The following is a 21,695-nucleotide window of genomic DNA, read 5'->3' as shown; positions in this document are numbered from 1 at the left end:
TTTCAGGATTTACGCATTTAACACTGCATTCATTTATGAATCTCTCGGACTTCATGGTAATCCTTTAAAAATATTTTAATGAGAACAAAATTTACGATGAATGAATAATCCATGCAGAGTATATCTCGAAGAGCTCAACACCCTCATCTTTTGGTATAGCGTAGCCTACAGGTATTTTTTTACATTGTTTTACATTTAATGAACGAATCAGTGGCATCAGTGAAATGAATTGCTGAAAAATAAACATAACACAAAAGGTTTGTATACTGACAATTGGTGGTCTTGATCTGCAGGAAAAGGGTGTCTGGACATCAGAAGGTAATCAAAAATGGTTGTAAAACCTCAATAGAATGTGACTCAGAAAACAGCACAATATGACTGCATGGAAAATCTATTTGGAGACAGACCAAACGAGTCTGATCCAGGATTACTCTGCCGTGAACCCAGGTTGGCCCAGTACTGGGTGGTAGCTTACACAAACTGAGAAGTTTGAGGGGACATTTGCCAATGCGATTAAAACTCATTAACCCCATATTTTCTCAACATTAACACAAACTACGCACAACACAGAGTGCAGACATATGACTGAACAGAGTTTAAATTTTTTGAGATTTTAATTTGAACACACATCCATCCATGTTGATCCCCACATGAAATGGAGAGTGAAACCTCCTGTGCTAAAAGTGACACCCAGTTGAGAAACACTATGGTGAATGCCCCCTCTGCAAGTCCACCACAATCACTCCGCTTTCAACTGACAGCCAATTACTGTGCCAAACCCCATCCTAGTTGAAGATGCAGACCACCCACGGTTAAATGGCTTTATTTTCTCTTTGACTTGCTGTGTGTTACATATTTGTCAGGTTTCATTTGTCGATGCCTTTAATTATTCCGTTTCAATTTCAAAAGCCTCTCTCCCCAGACTGGTAACCTTTCATTCCTGTCCTACCCTGCGTATGCTTGCTTGCTTGCTTGCTCCAAGCTTCAGGACATGCTGTCAGTTTCTGAGTGGGTTCCTCGGCATGTCATTAAGTCACCATATGGTCATCGTTTAGCCGTGAGGCATCGGTGTGAGGAATATCATGTTCTTCTCTGTCACATTCAGGACGTGGCCCTCAGGAGCAGCACAATGGGCCCTTTCCCCCGGCCCTGACCACACACTTTCACGCTGGGCAGACGCGTCCAATCAGGAGCCCTCTCCGTTTACCGTCTTCTCCCGTTCCTCCTGTCTCATTCCTTGGCAAAGACCCACCTCCCCCTTACGCCCCCAAAGAACAACGTTTTGAAATGCCCCTGGGTCCGACCACAACAGCCCCTGCCCAGAGGCAGCTGCACATGAGAGAGGCGCCTGTGGCCGGGGCGCCTAGCCTGCCAGGAGCACACACACACACACACACACACACACACACACACACACACACACAGCCTGCCAGGAGCCTGCTCTCCACCTGCTCCCCCCCTCCAGCCGCCCTCCATCTTACCCAGCCTCGGCCAGGGCCTGCCATTGATCCAACACACACACACACACACACACACACAGCCTCGGCCAGGGCCTGCCATTGATCCAACACGTCCAACCGGAGACACATGTGACCACTTGAGCACAGCTGTGCGGGATTCCCCCCCTGCTTGGGCAGAAACACACATGCGTGTGCACTTAAACACACACACACACACACACACACACACACACGCCTTAGGGTTGCATGTTTTGTGTATGCACACCTCCTCAAAAATCATTTGGGCCAACAGGGCAGTTTGACATGAGTGCCACACAGCACCATATGTAAACAGTTAAGTGATTGATTCTGCCCTACAGAACCCCAAGGGTAAGTGCACTAAGAGTGAACCTTATTATGGAGTTCACATTGTTAGGATTCAGTTTACAGGGATTACTTTCTAGCCTCAAACCTCACACATTTCTAAGGAAAGATACTTGTCAGATCTGATTAGGGTTTATTAGACCACCAACGTGACTGCGAAACTGAAAATCCTTTCTGGAAAAAAAAGTGATGCCTAAACAAAAAAATGAAAATCCCTCTGATGTTGTTTCTATTACCATAAAAGGAGATCTGTACTTAGAGCATGAATGCTGTTCATCACATCAGCATCCTCCGTCTAGAGCGGCCTTAGTGGTTAGACAAGTCAGGAACATGGACACTGCTGTAGTCCTTCTCATTGAAATTCCGATCAGCAGGTCCCTTCTGATGACTGTGCAACAGAATCTATTCCTCATACGGTGCATTACGTACTAATGCAGACAAAAAGGTCTCCATGCCGCAAGTCAGCTCTCTGCATCCTTATCGTTTGTGCACCGTGCAAATTAAACATTAAAAATGTCCACAAGAAGTGGATGTATTCCATAGTTGAAAAGGTAAAGATAAAATACACCTGAAGTCATTTAAAATATATGACTTTTTAACTGACTTATACCGTATAAAATGTCATATATCATTTAAAACTGCGAATGTGTATATCGAATAATTTCCCAAAACCATTCTAAACTGTGTGTTTATTGTTTAAGATTAACATGATGTAACATGACTGGGGCATTAATTATGTCATTAGCATGGCGTGACATGACCGGCGCATTCATTATTTCATTAGTCACCCAAGGCAGCTAAACAGCCAGCTTAGTCTCTAACCACTGTTTCATAAACTGAATGAAATACAGTCGATGTTACAAAACAAAACTCTTTAGAATGGCACAACTGACTTCACTATACTGTATAACATGTCATATATCATTTAAAACTGTGACAGTGTATATGTAATCATTTCCTTGAACCACAACTATAACTTGAAGAGAACCTGTATATGAGACAGCTTTTGAATCACTCCGAAACAGGATTTTAAAAGGCTGAAAGCACTGTAGAAGCCCTGCCAAAAAGCATCCTTTCATTGTCTTCCGGTCATCTTAACAGAATGAAAGTGGTTTCAGTGCCACGATTGTGGTCACAAAATGGCTTTGCCAAATCAATGACATCCTCACGTAACGTAGAAGGCACAGTGTTGCCACACTGAACACTTTTTACCAGCTTCTTATGTTCCAGATGTGAGACGCGGTGAGAGACACGAGTTTGTTCTCAAAATAACCCCAGCTGTAGGGCATCAATAAACCGGGGGGCATTTGCATCGCGACCTTCAGTGGTTTACTGGAGCTTTGTCTAAAGACAATGGACCTCAAATGAATGGCAAGAGCCGGACTGAGACAGACATCTGTGCAACACTTCCAGAGCTATTCTTTGCTAATCTCATTACTTCATAATGATGTGAAGAGGCTATGAGAGCTAAACAGTCTAATTTACTGAGGGTAGATGGTTTATGTTTGATCGATGGTTAAAAGTTGTATTGCACCCTTACAAAACAAATGAACCTATTTGAAAGCACAGCCTAATGCATCCTATGTGTGTGTTTGGGACAAATGTGGCCAAATCATCCCACGCCACCATCTGTTCTCAAATGCAACTGCAGTATTAGTGTGATTGGTAGCAACATATTCACTGTGTATATGGGCACTCAGTTTCAAAGACTAATATTTAATATTGCCTCAACCCTGCTCCCATGTCAACTTAACCACTGGAAGAAAAAATAGCCCTCAAATCAATAGTCAACCCTTTCAAAACACCCGATCTCCCTAAAAAGCTCTAGTTGTCCTTGACCATCTCTGAGGCAAAGCCTAGTTAGGCTCTGGCAGGACGTACTTACCTATTAATCTACACAGAGCACAGAGGGACTCGTCGTGGCGCTGGCTTTGACCCAGCTGAGCACTTAGCAGCTCTGCCCACAAACCAGCAGAGGAGCGAGACAGACCCACCAGCACTTACCCACAATCCCCTGGGAGTCCACAGCACAGACATCTGGCTGCTCAGGTCACGTAAAAGGCCATTGGCGTAACAACACAAGACCACGTCAATTTGCCCGAGCTAGTTTTTTCTCTCTCTCTCTTCAATAGGAAATGAATAATCAACAGGAGAGGGGGTGGTGGTGTTCGGAGTAAAGTTACAACCCAAGTTTCTGTTTAGAAATACTTAAGTATTGGTGTCAGACAAGAAAAGACCACACTGGCTGAGACTCAAGTGGCACAATGTTGGTCACAAGAAATCAAAGTGAAATTCCAGCTAAGAAGCTGGAAACCCCCCACCCTGACCCCCCCAAAGAATTAGAGGTATGCAGCAGATGACATACTGATACCGAACACGACTTCATTCACAAATGAAGTGTGAAAACACAAATATGCATAGCGGAAATGTGGATTTAGGAAACTCTGCCTCACAGAAGTGTAGCGATTACATTATGAAGTGTGATTTCCTTTTAAAGCTGTCGGAAATGGTAATGGAAGAACATTCATTTCATACATCACCTGCTGCTATGTTTCACAAGCAGTTAGCGCAGCGGAGCAGGTGGCTACATCTGTCAAACTGCCAATTCAGCCAGCAGAACAATTCCACCTTAAAAAAAAAGCTCAGTTCTCTGGGAAACTGGGGAATGGGAAGCACCATAAAGAGAGAATGCAAAAAAAATGAATTCTCTACAAGTTTAGCTGTATTCTGTGTAATTGCAACTTGGTAAGGGGCTATAAAGCAGAGATTGAACAGTCCGAGAGTCAGTGCATTTGTGCAAGTTAGTCTTTCCCTGAAGTATCAAAATGGCTGTAAAGTCACAGATTGTGGCTGGTTTAAGAGGGGTTTATTGATGAGAGCGTGGTGCCTTTTACGGACACACAGGACGCCGCTGGAGACACACTCCAAAGACTCCCGTCACCCTTGCAGTGGCTAAACGAAGCAGGCAGACGGCTTCATCTTGGAGATCTTGACAGGCACGAAGCGGCCCTCTTTGTGGTACGCGGTATTTATACGACATTGATCCAGTGTCCTTACTTCCATGGGCATCAGCAGATATAAGCAACAGATTCTTTAAAAAAAAAGAAGATCCAGCTTTAACAAAAAAGACAAAAAGTCTTCATTCGACACAACACAACCATTATAGTTATTCATCTGCTTTGTGCAGTGCTGTAAGTCTTCTCCTTTCATGACATGCATGGGAAAGACTTCCTGGAAGACTGTGACGTCACAAATATGTTATGAATCTGCCCGCTTGCTGTTAAGTAGTTCCACTATAGGTTTAGAGTTGTGCTGACTGGACACAAGGAAAGTGGAGGACTGCCTCAACCACTGACTAAGACAGGCAAAGCCGTGCGTTGCTGTGTAGTAATTACACCGTGCAGTATCACTGCATCCTGATGGGTTTAAGTTTTATAATAACAAGCCTCTCTGTTCAGTACAATTTAACATGCATTCCTCACCCTAATGGATGCATCAACAGTTATATACCATGAAAACTCTGGTTGTCATCATCGCCATCAAAGATAAGACTCCACGGGGACTTTAGTTTGACCGGTACTACAGTGCTTAAACAGTGCACAACACAATCACATAAATCACACAATATCAGCCAACAGCTGGGGGGACAGAATTAAAATGTGTGTTTGTGTGTGTGTGTGTGTGTGTGCGTGCATGTGTGTGCGTGCGTGGTGGTATTGGATTATTAAATCCTAAAACGTATCTTTTCATCGCCTTTGCAGCTCATATCAGCCAAGTTGGGTTTAGTATATGTTGGTTGGCCTAGTGACTCTCATCCATTCTGACTGTGTGTTTTGCCTTCCACGAGCATGTGTGCAAATGGCTATGGGGACACATGCAATCACACGGCATCACAACATTACTGCCATCACACACACCACTGACAGCACTCTGGTCAACGTGAGTTGTTTTTCAAAGGTGCTTTATAAATAACAAAGATGTATTTGATTTCAATGTAGACCAATAACAACAGTCAAGAGTCACAAAAATATCATCCTAACATTCAAAGCCCATTTTGGAAGTCTCCGGGTCAGAGCTTTGAGATTGGCGGCCCTCGTGTAGTTCACTAGAGAACATATTCCATATCCTCTCTCATCACAAGTATGCAGTGCACACACAGACACCAGCCAGGATTAAAGGCCAAGACAGGCAGAGGCTTGTGTGGATGCTGCAGTGCAAGAATACATTATCAGGCCGAGGCATCCTCAGCAAATTATGCGTCAAAACAAAATGAGCTCCGCATCCCACTTAAGACTAGTTAAAGGCTGTCAACGAGACATAAACGCATCCCACTTAAGACTAGTTAAAGGCTGTCAAAGAGACATAAACACATCCCACTTAAGACTGGTTAAAGGCTGTCAAAGAGACATAAACACATTCACAAGTTGGCATGTATGCCAGGTCTTCATCTTCTCTTCCAGGGACCTTCTCACCAGTATAGCACACTATCTGTGACAAATAATCCCAGTGCTTTCAGTTAATCTCCAATGAAATTAGTGTCTGCCAAGGGACTGATCTTCCGTGGGATTACATGAACACATGGGGCAAGATGCCATTTCGTCCTCTTTAATGCAGCGCGTGACATTAACTCAGATTTTACAGATTGTCTGTGGCATTATGAATCACTGGGTAAATGAACAACAACATTGTCAACATTTACAATGACAATATACATATACATATATACGTACATATGTATGTATTACAATGGCATCAAAAGTGAATTATTTACACAATTACTTCAGGTATTTTAGCAGCAAAACAAAGAAAGAATGGAGAGGAGTTGTGTTGTTAAAGAGGCGGGTTTTGGTGAGCAGGAAGACTTTACATGAACAGTCCTTTTTTCCGTTTGTTTTTCTTTGCCGAAGCGGCCCCAGAGATGGAGGCCCGTGGAGGAACAGCCCACTCAGGAAGCTTCCTCTTGGCTGTCTGGCTCACATTCTGCAGCGACAACAATATCATATCATTATCAATCATAAATCATATTAATATTACATATATTAATATATATTTATATCAATCCATCATCAAACATATTAATATTATTTATATACACATTGTATATAAATTAATATATATATATATATATATATATATATCAATCATATCAATATCAACATCATTAACCCTCCTCCATGAGTCTCTCTAACCAGTTTGAACCGCAATCCTCCACAAAGTCAGTTCTGCATATCAATGTTCAAAATTAAACAGAACTACAGAGTCTGCCTGGCTGCAGAATGTCTTAGAGAACAAGTTCAAATATCTGTGGGGAGAAAACCGTGTCCTAGGTAACAAACAAACAAACAAACAAACTAATGGCATTTGACAGAAACTTCAATCACTTAACATTTACATTTACATTTAGTCATTTAGCAGACGCTTTTATCCAAAGCGACTTACATATGTGCGACTTACAATGTATACACATTTTACATTTACACTGATGGCACACTGCACATCAGGAGCAATTAGGGGTTCAGTGTCTTGCTCAAGGACGCTTCGACAGGGAATCGAACTAGCAACCTTCTGATTACTAAACGACTTCTCTACCTACTGTACCACTGCCGCCTCTTAACTCTGTCGGGGGACGTCATTATCAAATGATCGGATCTAACACACTTGTGCTGCAGTGCCGTGTGTCTACATGTCCAGGCAGATTAGAGGAGAGGACATCAGTCAGCCACCATTAGATAAGCTGTCTGACCTCGTGACCTTCCCACAGCACGGGGCAGTGTAAACACTGGACAGTCGTGGTAACATCAGGACCACACGGCTTAGTGGAGAACCTAACCTTTGCACCCAAACCTGCTTTCTTCTACACAGAACCATGATCCCAGAGAACCCTCATCTAGCTAAAGAGCAAATGTGGTCAAGACAGATGCTAAGACGTAGCGCCACTAACCCACAATGGGTCTCTACTGCTACATCACATGACTACCTCTCACACACAGCTAATGGTAAAACATACTGCAGATAATACACGCCGTCAATAGCATACATGCAAAGTGAATCACAGAGGGACGATGTTTACATACATCTTACATTTAACATTTAATGAGGGTTGACATTATTGTATTCGTATATATCATACTGACGTATGCATAGACAGTGGGTACTGCCATCATCTCTATACTGGTCTGAGCATGGAAACCCACACTGATGATCAGACTGAGCTTAGAGCCATGCTGGATGAGAATTTTCATGATTCTGTACCCAAGGTTTGGGTCATGTGATTTGCAAAGGGGCACCAATAGATTAATACATTTCCACATAAATAGGGAATATACATTTTGGAAATAGTAGCCGGGATGCATTTCTGGAGTAAACTGGAACTGAAAATGTCCTCCTGGTGTTTGGCGGTCATACCAAAGCTATGCAACTAAAATAAATGTGTCCTATAACTTCACTTTGTGCCAAAATGGACAAATACTTTATTCGCAGATTAAGCTTAAACCTCCTCGAGGGATACATGTCCTGGAAAAATGTTTTGAAAAAAATAAATAAAAAAAATCAACTAATGTCATTGGCTAAAGATGGCACCCTAGCAGGTTGTGATCATGTAACCGTGGGAAAGCAGATAGCAAAAGGGCAGAGCATCACTGTACACCACAAACACAACAGCAGGGTCCATAGAACAGAGTATGCACCCTCTGGGTAAATATGTTCAGGCCCCACAACACACACACACACACACACACACACACACACACACACACACACACACACACACACACACGCACACACAGACAGACATGCACGCAAGTCCAGCCACGTCAATACAGGAAGCCCTGGGCCGGCTAACATCGGATTACCATCCATCACAATTCCTAGTAAGCCATTCCTCTGTCCCTCCAAATTTCATTTTCTTAAGAAGAGCAGGGTTTTTTTTTTTTTTTTGTCTCATTCAATCCAGTCAGCGCTAAATCTTTTGGTGACCTCACTGCAGAGACCCAGGGGAGCGGGGAAACGGATCTGTGCCTTGATCTCTTTAGAAGGAGACCCTAATGCGCACGTATTGATCCAGCGCTTCATTTCAAAAGAGTCCTAAAAAAGAATGCACGAATGACGATCTATTAAGGTTAACTCAGTAAATGAATTCTATCTGAAGTGCAAAAAGTAAAGGTCCATTAACGGTGTATGTGGACCGAGATCAAATAATGTATGACCTAGCACATGCTTCACAGACATTGACAGAAATGATTTGCCCTAATTATACTTTTCTATTTACAGGATCATGCATCATCTATTTAAAACGGTCGTGACAGCCTCTTTTTAAACATTATTCTTTGTCCAATGTCAAATTGGTGAGGCTGCACCTGCAAAATACATACATGCTCCTGACGGTATGACGGGTAAAATACATACATGCTCCTGGCGGTGTGAAGGTTTAAATACATACACGCTCCTGACGGTGTGAAGGGTTAAATACATACATGCTCCTGACAGTGTGAAGGGTTAAATACATACATGCTCCTGACAGTGTGAAGGGTTAAATAAAGGGTTGTACAGGGAATCAGATGCCCATCCGATGTCAATAAATCCTGTAAGATACTTCATTGAGGTTTATGAGGCTACAAGTGTCCAAATTTGTTTTACATGAACATGTTTTATCTGCATTTACAAATATAGGAGGTGGGAGAACAGAATCAATACAGTAGTATTGCTATATTGTAGTAGCACAATTCACCATATTATATTGATAAAGCAGTGCCGAGTATAACTATATTTATTTATTTAATATTATGATTTTACTTTTATTTGGGACATACTCTGACAGAAGTCTCTTAAGCAGAAACTTCAAGAATCACAATAATGTTGTATCCCATCATCACCTCTGTGGCATTTCCCCCCCCTCAACTTCCAACACAGCGCACATTATTAGTATCTGGTTATATTTATGTTGACCTCAGTCACATATATGCGTCTGCAATGACTTTGTATACATTCCTTCTTCTTGACCTGTCAAAAGTTCTGGGCTTTGACCTGGCAGAGGGCAACAAGCAGGTGGAAACCTTTGCACCAGGACAGGCCAAACAGAAGAGAATCCAGATGTGTGTGTGTGTGTGTGTGCGTGCGTGCGTGCGTGCGTGCGTGCGTGCGTGCGTGCGTGCGTGCGTGCGTGCGTGCGTGCGTGCGTGTGCGTCTGTCTGTCTGGTTGCATGCGTGCAAGTGTCTGTGTGAACATGGACTATGGACTGTATAAGTGGGTGCTTAGAGGACGGAGTGCTAACTAACGTGTGCATGTACGTGACTGTGTTTATGTGTGTCTGTCTTCCACCGAGTCGCACAAGTCAAACAGAAGCTGCGCTCCGGAGGAGAAGGTCGAGTCCTTGCGTCGTTAGCTCAGACCGCCCAAACAAAGCTGATCTGATTGACCTCGCTTCACACGTGAGATCGCTGGCAGGGTCAAAAGGTCAGCGCACACGAGGAGCGTCACAAACATGCCAGCTCATCAGCCACTGGGTGGCTGTTCCACCACATTTGAACACACTGACACATTTACAGGCCTGAATTTACATTTACACCCAAGTCTTTTAGCAGATGGACTTACTTACACGAAGGCATTTGACAGTGAGGTGAAACCACTGGGCCAAAGCTTTTATCTTAGCTTGTTAACTTACGGCCAACTAGTAAAAGAACCTTGCTCTATGCTATGGGAAAGCGCAACATAAAATATACGTTATGTAAAACAATAAAACTCCTTGAGCAGAAGCATAACCCAGCATCTAATAACTTAATCATTTTATTAAGATATTAAACCCTAACAGGACCACAGGTGAGTCTGGCAATTTGCAGAGTGCAAAAGGAGGCCCACCGGGAAGAATGGAGGTCTTCTGCTTTGAAGAGGATTTATGAGGCCACGGGCAATAAGAGGTTACGACTCCTACAGGGCCTGGGCCACACACACACATACCTCCAGTGCAACTGGCCCCCGCACACACACACACACACACACACATACCTCCAGCACAACTGGCCACCGCACACACACACACACATACATACCTCCAGCGCAACTGGCCACCGCACACACACACACACACACACACACATACATACCTCCAGCGCAACTGGCCACCGCACACACACACACACATACATACCTCCAGCGCAACTGGCCACCGCACACACACACACACACACACACACACATACATACCTCCAGCGCAACTGGCCACCGCACACACACACACACGAACCTCCAGCGCAACTGGTCAGTCACTTCCTTGCAGATGTTTGATTCAAAATCCATATCTGCTCAATGGCTTTTCTGGGGCGCAGCATTGACGGGTTATAAAATGCTAAATGAGGACTGATTTCTAGAATGTTCTGGTGGCGTAACGACAGCCTCCACATTTTGTCCCAGGGACCCCCTGACAAGCAAACCCCACAGCCAATTAGAGGAGGCAGAGGAGTGGGTCAAAGGTCAAGGCTTTTTCCTCTTTATCTTCGCCTTTACTCCATGGGGTGTTGAACCCGTGACCTCTGACCTCTGCCTCACCAGCGCCGTGCTCCCCAGGTTAAGCTAAGTTAAGGATATTACCCCTGTGTTGTAATGAGCCGTCATCACGGGCGCTAATCGCCACCCACGGCAGATTTGGAGGCTAATCTCGCAACGCGGACGACATGAGGAGGATCTACCTGCTGCGGTGGGGAGTCGGCGAACAGCTCCTGGGTGTCGGTGTCCAGCTCTTCCTGGTTCCAGGAGGCTAACTCCATGGCGGAGGTGTGAGGGGCAGCTAGAGGGGCAACTAGAGAGGCAACTACAGGGGCATTTCCGGCACAGGACTTGCCACGAGCAGCGCTGGTGTCGCTCACCCCAACCTCATCCTGAGGAAAACAGATTGTGAAAAAGTTAAAGGATTAGTTACAAAGTCTAGAAAGTTCCACTCACAAGAAAATGTATTGAAATGGAAATTCCAATCAGTACAGAAAGTGCTTCCAAACACACTGCTTATTTAGAAAGCAGTTAATGCTAAATTAACTTACTCAATTACCCAAAGTCTTCCAGCAACAGAGTGCTGAAAACAAAATGCTAAATACAAATACAAAAATGCTTCAAAATCTCTGAAAATGAATTAAAGGTATGGGTACAACAAATGCGTCATTTCTTAATTATGTTAATATATATTCTTTACGAGCGTTTCTCACTGACCTGGCAAACCAATGACCAGAAGCACCTACAACAATCAATCAGAATGTACAGAATATGCTTCAAACACTGCGCTTTCAGGGGGAAAACAACGCTGTGTCAGTTAGCCCTTTGGACATGCATGGACACAGTGGGGATGTTACCGGTGCTGCAGTGTGAGGAGTGAGTGAGTGAGTGAGTGAGTGAGTGAGTGAATGAATGAATGAATGAATGAATGAGTGAGTGAGTGAGTGAGTGAGTCTCAATGCCTTCGCTGAGAGTGTGAGAAGGCTGTGGGCTCTATTGAGTGAGTGAGTGAGTGAGTGAGGAGGCTGTGGGCTATATTGAGGAGTGAGTGAGTGAGTGAGTGAGTGAGTGAGTGAGTGAGTGAGTGAGTGAGTGAGTGGGTGAGTGAGGAGGCTGTGGGCTCTATTGAGGAGTGAGTGAGTGAGTGAGTGAGTGAGTGAGTGAGAGAGTGGGTGAGGAGGCTGTGGGCTATATTGAGGAGTGAGTGAGTGAGTGAGTGAGTGAGTGAGTGAGTGATCCTCAATGCCTTTGCTGAGAGTGTGAGAAGGCTGTGGGCTATATTGAGGAGTGAGTGAGTGAGTGAGTGTGTGGAGTGAGTGAGTGAGTGAGTGAGTGAGTGAGTGAGTGAGTGAGTGTGTGAGTGTGTGAGGAGGCTGTGGGCTCTATTGAGGAGTGAGTGAGTGAGTGAGTGTGTGAGAGAGTGTGTGAGAGAGTGAGTGAGTGAGTGAGTGAGTGGGTGAGTGGGTGAGGAGGCTGTGGGCTATATTGAGGAGTGAGTGAGTGAGTGAGTGAGTGAGTGAGTGATCCTCAATGCCTTTGCTGAGAGTGTGAGAAGGCTGTGGGCTATATTGAGGAGTGAGTGAGTGAGTGAGTGTGTGGAGTGAGTGAGTGAGTGAGTGAGTGAGTGAGTGTGTGAGTGAGTGTGTGAGGAGGCTGTGGGCTCTATTGAGGAGTGAGTGAGTGAGTGAGTGAGTGAGTGAATGAATGAATGAATGAATGAATGAATGAATGAATGAATCAGTGAGTGAGTGAGTCTCAATGCCTTCGCTGAGAGTGTGAGAAGGCTGTGGGCTCTATTGAGTGAGTGAGTGAGTGAGTGAGTGAGGAGGCTGTGGGCTATATTGAGGAGTGAGTGAGTGAGTGAGTGAGTGAGTGAGTGAGGAGGCTGTGGGCTATATTGAGGAGTGAGTGAGTGAGTGAGTGAGTGAGTGAGTGAGTGAGTGAGTGTGTGAGGAGGCTGTGGGCTCTATTGAGGAGTGAGTGAGTGAGTGAGTGAGTGAGTGAGTGTGTGAGAGAGTGTGTGAGAGAGTGAGTGAGTGAGTGAGTGAGTGAGTGAGTGAGGGATCCTCAATGCCTTCGCTGAGAGTGTGAAAAGGCTGTGGGCTCTATTGAGGAGTGAGTGAGTGAGTGAGTGAGTGAGTGAGAGAGTGTGTGAGAGAGTGAGTGAGTGAGTGAGTGAGTGGGTGAGTGGGTGAGGAGGCTGTGGGCTATATTGAGGAGTGAGTGAGTGAGTGAGTGAGTGAGTGAGTGAGTGATCCTCAATGCCTTTGCTGAGAGTGTGAGAAGGCTGTGGGCTATATTGAGGAGTGAGTGAGTGAGTGTGTGGAGTGAGTGAGTGAGTGAGTGAGTGAGTGTGTGAGGAGGCTGTGGGCTCTATTGAGGAGTGAGTGAGTGAGTGAGTGAGTGAATGAATGAATGAATGAATGAATGAATGAATCAGTGAGTGAGTGAGTCTCAATGCCTTCGCTGAGAGTGTGAGAAGGCTGTGGGCTCTATTGAGTGAGTGAGTGAGTGAGTGAGTGAGGAGGCTGTGGGCTATATTGAGGAGTGAGTGAGTGAGTGAGTGAGTGAGTGAGTGAGTGAGTGAGTGTGTGAGGAGGCTGTGGGCTCTATTGAGGAGTGAGTGAGTGAGTGAGTGAGTGAGTGAGTGAGTGATTGTGTGAGAGAGTGAGTGAGTGAGTGAGTGAGTGAGTGAGTGTGTGAGTGTGTGAGTGAGTGAGTGAGTGAGTGAGTGAGTGAGTGAGTGAGTGAGAGAGTGTGTGAGTGAGTGAGTGAGTGAGTGAGTGAGTGAGTGAGAGAGTGTGTGAGTGAGTGAGTGAGTGAGTGAGTGAGTGAGTGAGTGAGTGAGTGAGTGAGCACATGACAGTGAGTGTGTGAGAGAGTGAGTGAGTGAGTGAGGGATTCTCAGTGCCTTCGCTAAGAGTGTGGAAGGGCTCACCTCTGGCATGGGCATCTCGCTGAAGAGGTCATCTTCACTGCCGTCCAGCTCGTCCAGGGCTGGCTGGACAGTGGACGCCTGGGGAGGCTGGGGCTCAGGTCTGGGGGCCAGGAGGGGCGCAGGTCTGGGGGCCAGGGGGGACGCTGCTCTCAGAGGAGGTGGGGGCTTGGAGGCTTGGATGGGTTTGTCCTGCAGGAGACAACATCATAAATCATCACTGGAACTGAACAGAATCATTACAATAAATAAGCTTCAGAGAAAGAGGAAGAAGATACAACCACATCTCTCTCTTTCCCCCTCTCTCTCGCTCTTTCTTTCCATCTCTCTTTCTCTCTCTCTCCCTCTATCCCTCTCTCTTTCTCTCTCTCCATCTCTCTACCTCTCTGTTGACACAACCACATCACTCTCTCCCTCTCCTTCTCTCTTGATACAACCACCTCTCTCTCTCTCTCTCTATCCCTCTGTCTCTCTCTCCCTCTCTCTATCCCTCTCTCTTTCTCTCTCTCTCCGTCTCTCTCTCCATCTCTCTCTCTCTACCTCTCTGTTGACACAACCACATCTCTCTCTTTCCCCCTCTCTCTCTCTCTCTCTCTCTATCCCTCTGTCTCTCTCTCCCTCTCTCTATCCCTCTCTCTTTCTCTCTCTCTCCGTCTCTCTCTCCATCTCTCTCTCTCTACCTCTCTGTTGACACAACCACATCACTCTCTCTCTCTCTCCTTCTCTCTTGATACAACCACCTCTCTCTCTCTCTCTCTCTCTCTCTTGCTCTCTCCCTCTCTCTCTCCCTCTCTCTATCCCTCGCTCTCTCTCTCTCTCTCTCTCTCTCTCTCTCTCTCTCTCTCCCTCTGTGCTGATACAACCACGTCTTTCTCTCTCTCTGTATAAGAGTGAGATTTACGACGCTTTACGATCCCAATGGAATGCAGACAGATGGAATGTGGTTCCGGAGAGGAAACTATGGATTTGTTTAGCTGGCATGTGGATGGGCACGGGTGGAGGGGCTTGGGAGAGGGACGAGGGCCCCTACATAGTGAGTCTGCATTTCACCGCATAATCCAAAGCTCATCTCGGGAATTTCAGGGGGATCCCAGCAAGAGCTGTTGAGTCTCGGGGCTGGAATGGCTTCGGAATGTGGTGACGAATCAAGTAGTAGGGATCACCGCAGCGTCCAACATGAGGCGGCCTCTGAGGTGAGTCACCCAGAGAGGGACGGAAGTTAGTTTAACTCATTTAGCATGAGGCAAGGTGAGACCCACCACCACATAGACACAAAAACCAACCACCTTTCCCTTCTACTCGTGTCCTCAGAGGCAAACATTTAAGTTCAAAATGAGGTGTATGGGCTATTACACTTCAACATTCTTGGAGTGACACACCACATCCTGAAAGAAAACTACAAAATGCTAAACTGTACTCAAACGCTGTCGGCAGACCAAATCAATCGCCTTGCAGACCAGATCAATACCACTCCGCACCTACTGCTAATGTTTTCCAACCCATCCTGCCTCTCCAAAACGAGAGAAAGGGTCCTGAATACTCCCCCGCAGGCACAGGGACGTCCGCAGACAATCCCAGAGGAAAGGGGAGGGGCGTGATGCCTTGACAACACATCTGTGGCAGAGGGTGCTAAGAAAATAGGTCTGCAGTAATCAGTCTGAAAGGAGGCGCCAGATGTCGGACTGGCCTTTAAAACCTCCCCTCTCTTAATGCAGGTTTTATGAGGTGACGAGCGGCCCAGTCATTGGGCACTAAGGATGGTGTTGACGGAGTGGCTGGCATCACGCAGGCTGGACAGGAGAGGGAAGAAGGGATGTCCCTAATGTTCCCTAATCCCCCAAGATGAGGACCGGAGACGTGGACGCACGATGACATCCGGGGACAGCGAAGACACGAGCATGTCCCTCTGAAGACTCTAATGTCTCTTCCCCTGTGCCACGGAGGAATTATTAAAAGTGTTGCATTGTGACGCATGTCTCTCTCTTCCGATGATCTTAATGAATCCTAGTAAGATGACGGGAGTGTTCTCTTCACCATATTGATCTCTTTGTCAGGACAAAATTGTGGGTAGACACCCATCTTTGATCGGGTCAGACAACGCGCAGAGAGCGTGTTTGCATCACAGCTATGATAAGATTTCATATATATGACCATGTGACTGTCTAAAGACTGCTGTGCTTCTGGCAAGTTCAGCACAAAAAACAGCAATACAGAGACAGACTCAAAGAACACGACGATGCTGAAGAAAAGCCAAGGTCACAAATGAGAAGGAACTATTAACTATTACAGCTAACACAGGATGCTGGCTCCCTCTGCTGGCCGTGAAAGGTCATTATTATCCATGACAATTCCATTTCTACTAATTCTTTTCCTTGAGGTTTACTTGGACAGGAGTAGTGAGGAAAAATACTGGGTGCATTGAACTGCTGTATTTGGGCATAATACATGGGTGTGAATGTGGGTGTGACATGCGAATAGGTGTGTATGGGTGTGAATGGGTGTGAATAGGTGTGAATAGGCGTGAAACACGAATGGACAGAGCGCCCAAGTACTCACTATGCCAAATATTTCCGGAAATAACTTGAGGGCATTCCCTGCAGGCATAATGTCTCATTCTCTCTTCATACAGGAGAGACAGACTAAAACTAAAGAACGGTCTTAATGGACAGGAAGGAACGTGGTCTTAAGAAGATGGGTAAGTGTACCCAAATGTAGCCAGTAGCAGTGACTTGGCAGCATTGTCTCAAATAGCAGGTGTTAGTATACCAACTCGTAGTCAAACAGCAAAACACGAATTTGCTCAAATAGCAACGACCTCATTTCACCAGCATCTGGATCCGATGGCCACTGTCTGGTTGTAAAGACGTGTTGGGTGTTGCTGCCCTCTACTGGTCATGATCATTACTGAATAATTCAGAGACCCATGACTCACCTGCTTCTCTATCCACGCAGGCTCACTCCTCGAGGCCTGGCTGCCACTGGCTGTGCCCTGTTGGACTCCCTCCCTCTGCAGCAGGGTGACGGTGAGGCGCAGCAGGAAGGTGCTGATGTGCTCTGGCACTCGGGCTCGGATGGCCTTCACGTCGCTGAGGTCTGAAAAGAGCCAAGTGTGAGCACACACACACACACACACACACACACACACACACACACACACACACACACACACACACGTGTCTGTGTCTTAGATGGCAGAGGTTTTCAGAGAGCCGTCACATGGAATGGGAAAAGTAACGGCATGCAAGTAATAAATCATATATATATATATAAAAATATAATAATAAATAAAATAAATAAATAAATAAATAAATAAATAAATAAAAGTCTAAATCCTGGATTGTTGGTAGATATCATCAATCTATTGTGTATGCAAACGTTACCAAGTTTGGAATTCAAATTCACTGAGAACTTTCACCAAAGCACGTATTCCACTGGCATGCATGTTGACAGTGATATGAAAGGTGGGTCAGAGACTGCATACTGCACACCTGAGTCAGAGACTGCATACTGCATACCTGAGATAGAGACTGCATACTGCACACCTGAGAGAGAGACTGCATACTGCACACCTGAGATAGAGACTGCATACTGCATACTGCACACCTGAGATAGAGACTGCATACTGCACACCTGAGTCAGAGACTGCTTACTGCACACCTGAGATAGAGACTGCATACTGCACACCTGAGATAGAGACTGCATACTGCATACTGCACACCTGAGATAGAGACTGCATACTGCACACCTGAGATAGAGACTGCATACTGCATACTGCACACCTGAGATAGAGACTGCATACTGCACACCTGAGATAGAGACTGCATACTGCATACTGCACACCTGAGATAGAGACTGCATACTGCACACCTGAGATAGAGACTGCATACTGCATACTGCACACCTGAGATAGAGACTGCATACTGCACACCTGAGATAGAGACTGCATACTGCACACCTGAGTCAGAGACTGCATACCTGAGTTGAGCGGAGGGGAGGTTATGATGCGGGTGATGGTGCTGCGGATGATGGCCGTCAGGCCGGCTCTCTCCACGTCCAGCTGATGGTTGGCCATCAGGGCCTGCAGGAGGTGGGTCTCCACCACGGACAGAGGCAGGCTGCGCGCATCACACACCTGCCTCTGAGGACATCAAAGGGCATCACACACATGAAACACACACACACACACACATGAAACACACACACATGAAACACACAAACACACACACACACACATGATATTAAAAGATAATTACCAGTGGCAACAGTTTTGTGCAACACCAGTGTGACTTGACTGAGGTGTGTGCTGCACAGAGACACACACACACACACACACACACACACACACACACGACACACACACACACACCAGTGTGACTTGACTGAGGTGTGTGCTGCACAGAGACACACGTCTCTTGGTTGATGAAAGCTAGCTAGACCACAGCACATGGTTGTCTAGGGACTGGGTTCATTCATATATTTACATATGATATAGTTTACAAATACAAATGAACATGACATTGACAAAACAATATATCCGTGTTATGGATGTGAGATTACAGGAGAACTTAATGAGGTTGATCTGCTTTGGCAAAGACCCTTGGCATTGGCGTGTAGTTTAGATCTACTTTGGCATAGACCCTTGGCATTGGCGTGTGGTTTAGATCTACTTTGGCAAAGACTCTTGACATTGGCGTGTAGTTTAGAGCTGCTTTGGCAAAGACCCTTGGCATTGGCGTGTAGTTTAGATCTGCTTTGGCAAAGACCCTTGGCATTGTCGTGTAGTTTAGATCTGCTTTGGCAAAGACCCTTGGCATTGGCGTGTAGTTTAGATCTGCTTTGGCAAAGACCCTTGATATTGGCTGGTGCTTCACCTCACCGGAGTGCTTCTTCATCCCCATCCTCACCATCATCAGTCCGCTAGCAGATCAACAACACTTCAAAAGCCTCCAAAACAAACATCAAAGACGTCTCTCCACTCCTCCTTACCAGTGTCTTGCCCTCCAGCTGAAAGAGTCTGTAGGTGACGAGCGCACTGAGGAGCATCGACATGGGCGTAGTGCTGCCCACAGACGGGCAAGTCTGGGCAGGACAGGAGGATGTTGCCGTGGACGACAGGCTCATCTGAGGGGCAGATAACTGAGTGTTAGGTCAAAGTGTTTATTATCGCATACACCAAATGTCTTCAGCGCAGCGAAATTCTTGGCAGCCAACATCTACGCAGTAGACGGCATACAACAGGTAACAAAAATAACATATACCAAAATACCATATACCAGAAATAACATATAACACTATAACATATAACATATAACAAGTAACAACAGTTTGAAATACAAGAAGGGCAGTTTCCAGGGTGGGGAATATTAAATTAAATAAGATAAAAATATGTGCTTATATATATATATATATGTAGCAAGTGTATATGTTAGGCAACAGCGTAGAGTTGTGGGACAGCTAAAGCACCTTTGGTGAGCCTGAAGCGACTTAAGTGGTGAAACAGGCACGTGTTTGGGCATCTGGGATGAAGCAAAGGGGACACGTAATCAGTTCACTATGTTCACTATGTTCAGATAACACGGAACAATGCGCAGAGACTAACGTGACCCGACAAGACGTGACGAAGGATTTGCAATCTGATCATCGCCCATGACCAAAAAAGGATGTAACCGATGACTGTCATACTGAGCACTCCCCGGCAAATATGAGCGTGAAGAGCTGGCATACCTGGAGAGCGTGAGTCTTGCAGAACTGCACAATGGTGTAGAGGAGAGGAGAGGAGAGGAGAGGAGAGGAGAGGAGAGGAGAGCTGGCATACCTGGAGACCGTGAGTCTTGCAGAACTGCACGATGGTCTGCAGCAGGGGCTCCAGCATGATGGACTTGGCTTCACTCACCCCATCCACCTGCTTCAGGCTGGTCAAGGTACAAGGCCTACAGGGGAGACACAACCAGGCTTCAATGAGAAGGAATATGTTGCTGCAGGGATGGCCATGCAATGAGGGAGACAGGAGCTGTGTGTGTGTGTGTGTGTGTGTGTGTGTGTGTGTGTCAAGTTATCAGGGGATTTTTTAACTTCTGCCCAAACTTGAAAAAGGCCTTGGCCATCAACAGGGTTAAAATGGTAACGACTCAGACGGTTTCTTCATTCTTCTTTGTTTTATTTGAGTTAAAATACTTCTTTTCAGCAAACACGTCTTTCCAGGTTGAAAACCTTTACAAGAAACAAACCATAAAATACAGCACTCATAAACTGCCCTCTATCAAATACACAAACAACAACAGTGCATGTAAACTACCACAAAACTCAAACACTAAAGCACACTTTTGCAATAGATTACCAGATAACATCAAACATTGTCTTACCAGTAGCATCCCTGGTAGTGGCCAGCAAGTTATGTCCCCCATTAGCAGTCACCATATGCTTTCCAAACACTCACACTACCTGTGCTTAAGTGACTTGACTTCCTGTATTTCCTGTCATGAGGACCACTTCCTGCTTCACAATAAAAGTTGTATTTTCAAAACAAAAGTCTCTTCCCGGTTACAATCTGACAGCACACCTCCCACTTGAGCTCCTGGTGCCAGAACCCAAGGAGGTCACGTCACTCTTCTCTGGAGCGTGCCGATCTCCTTACAAAGAGATTCGGGCCTGCCAATTGACACCACTTCTTCCAGAACTTATTCACCTCCGACTGGATCACTCTCAGCCTTTTGTAGGGGTAACCCTCAAACTGGAAGTCTCCTGGGTCTCCTCTCAAGCTCGCCCCAGCAGGAGAGAGTTTGGAGTGATATACTCCATGCAATCCTCTTGACTTTGTGCTCTCGCATCTACAGGCCTCTCATTGGCCATATTGGCCGCCATATACACAAAGGTCTGGAATCCTCCCCATGTGAAGACTCCATTACCACCTACGTTCTGGAGGGCTCTCTTTACAGTCCGCACTGCTGCTTTAGCTGCTCCATTTCTATGAGGTGAGTCTGCAGGATGGATCTTCCAGGACCATTTTGTGCCATTCTTGGCCACCTTTTCCTCCACTCCTGACCTTTCCAGATTCTCCAGGAACCGATAGAGGTCTTCAAGGGCAGGTTTGGCCCCGACAAAGTTGGTGCCTGGGTCAGACCATACCTTGCTGGGGTGTCCCCTCAGTGATGTAAATCGTTGATAAGCAAGCAGAAATCCTTCTGCGGACATGTCACTGACAATGTCAGCATGAATGGCTCTGGATGCCATGCAACTGAACACGATACCCCACACCTTCAGCCTCACTCTCTTCTTCACCTCATCTTTCACTTCATATAACCCCTCTTCTTTTGAGGGTGATGCCTCCCACTTTGATTTCTTTGGGGTCTGGTCTTTAAGGCCTAGCCAGCTATCAGCAGCCTGTCTTACCCAAGCAACGACATTCACCAGCCTGGACAAGCAGCTAAATCTCTTGACCTCCAAAAGATTTTTGAAGGCT

General features: G+C 45.8%; 1 protein-coding gene across 1 annotated transcript in view; it reads right to left on the bottom strand.

Moving 5' to 3' along the window:
- Positions 1-5,776: 5,776 nt before the first annotated feature.
- wrn (WRN RecQ like helicase) overlaps positions 5,777-21,695 on the bottom strand; it is a 39,969-nt gene continuing 24,050 nt past the window's right edge. Inside the window, exons 30-36 of the mRNA XM_031578135.2 lie at positions 20,052-20,166; positions 19,223-19,357; positions 18,212-18,374; positions 17,169-17,329; positions 14,240-14,428; positions 11,505-11,693; positions 5,777-6,803 (exon numbers count right to left, since the gene is read on the bottom strand). Of these exons, the coding sequence (XP_031433995.1) occupies positions 6,687-6,803; positions 11,505-11,693; positions 14,240-14,428; positions 17,169-17,329; positions 18,212-18,374; positions 19,223-19,357; positions 20,052-20,166 (1,069 nt within the window). The 3' untranslated portion in view covers positions 5,777-6,686. The remainder of the gene's footprint in view (positions 6,804-11,504; positions 11,694-14,239; positions 14,429-17,168; positions 17,330-18,211; positions 18,375-19,222; positions 19,358-20,051; positions 20,167-21,695) is intronic.

This window comes from Clupea harengus, chromosome 12 (assembly GCF_900700415.2).
Source record: "Clupea harengus chromosome 12, Ch_v2.0.2, whole genome shotgun sequence".
Taxonomy (NCBI): Eukaryota; Metazoa; Chordata; class Actinopteri; order Clupeiformes; family Clupeidae; genus Clupea; species Clupea harengus.
This window is presented reverse-complemented; position numbering and strand designations above follow the sequence as displayed.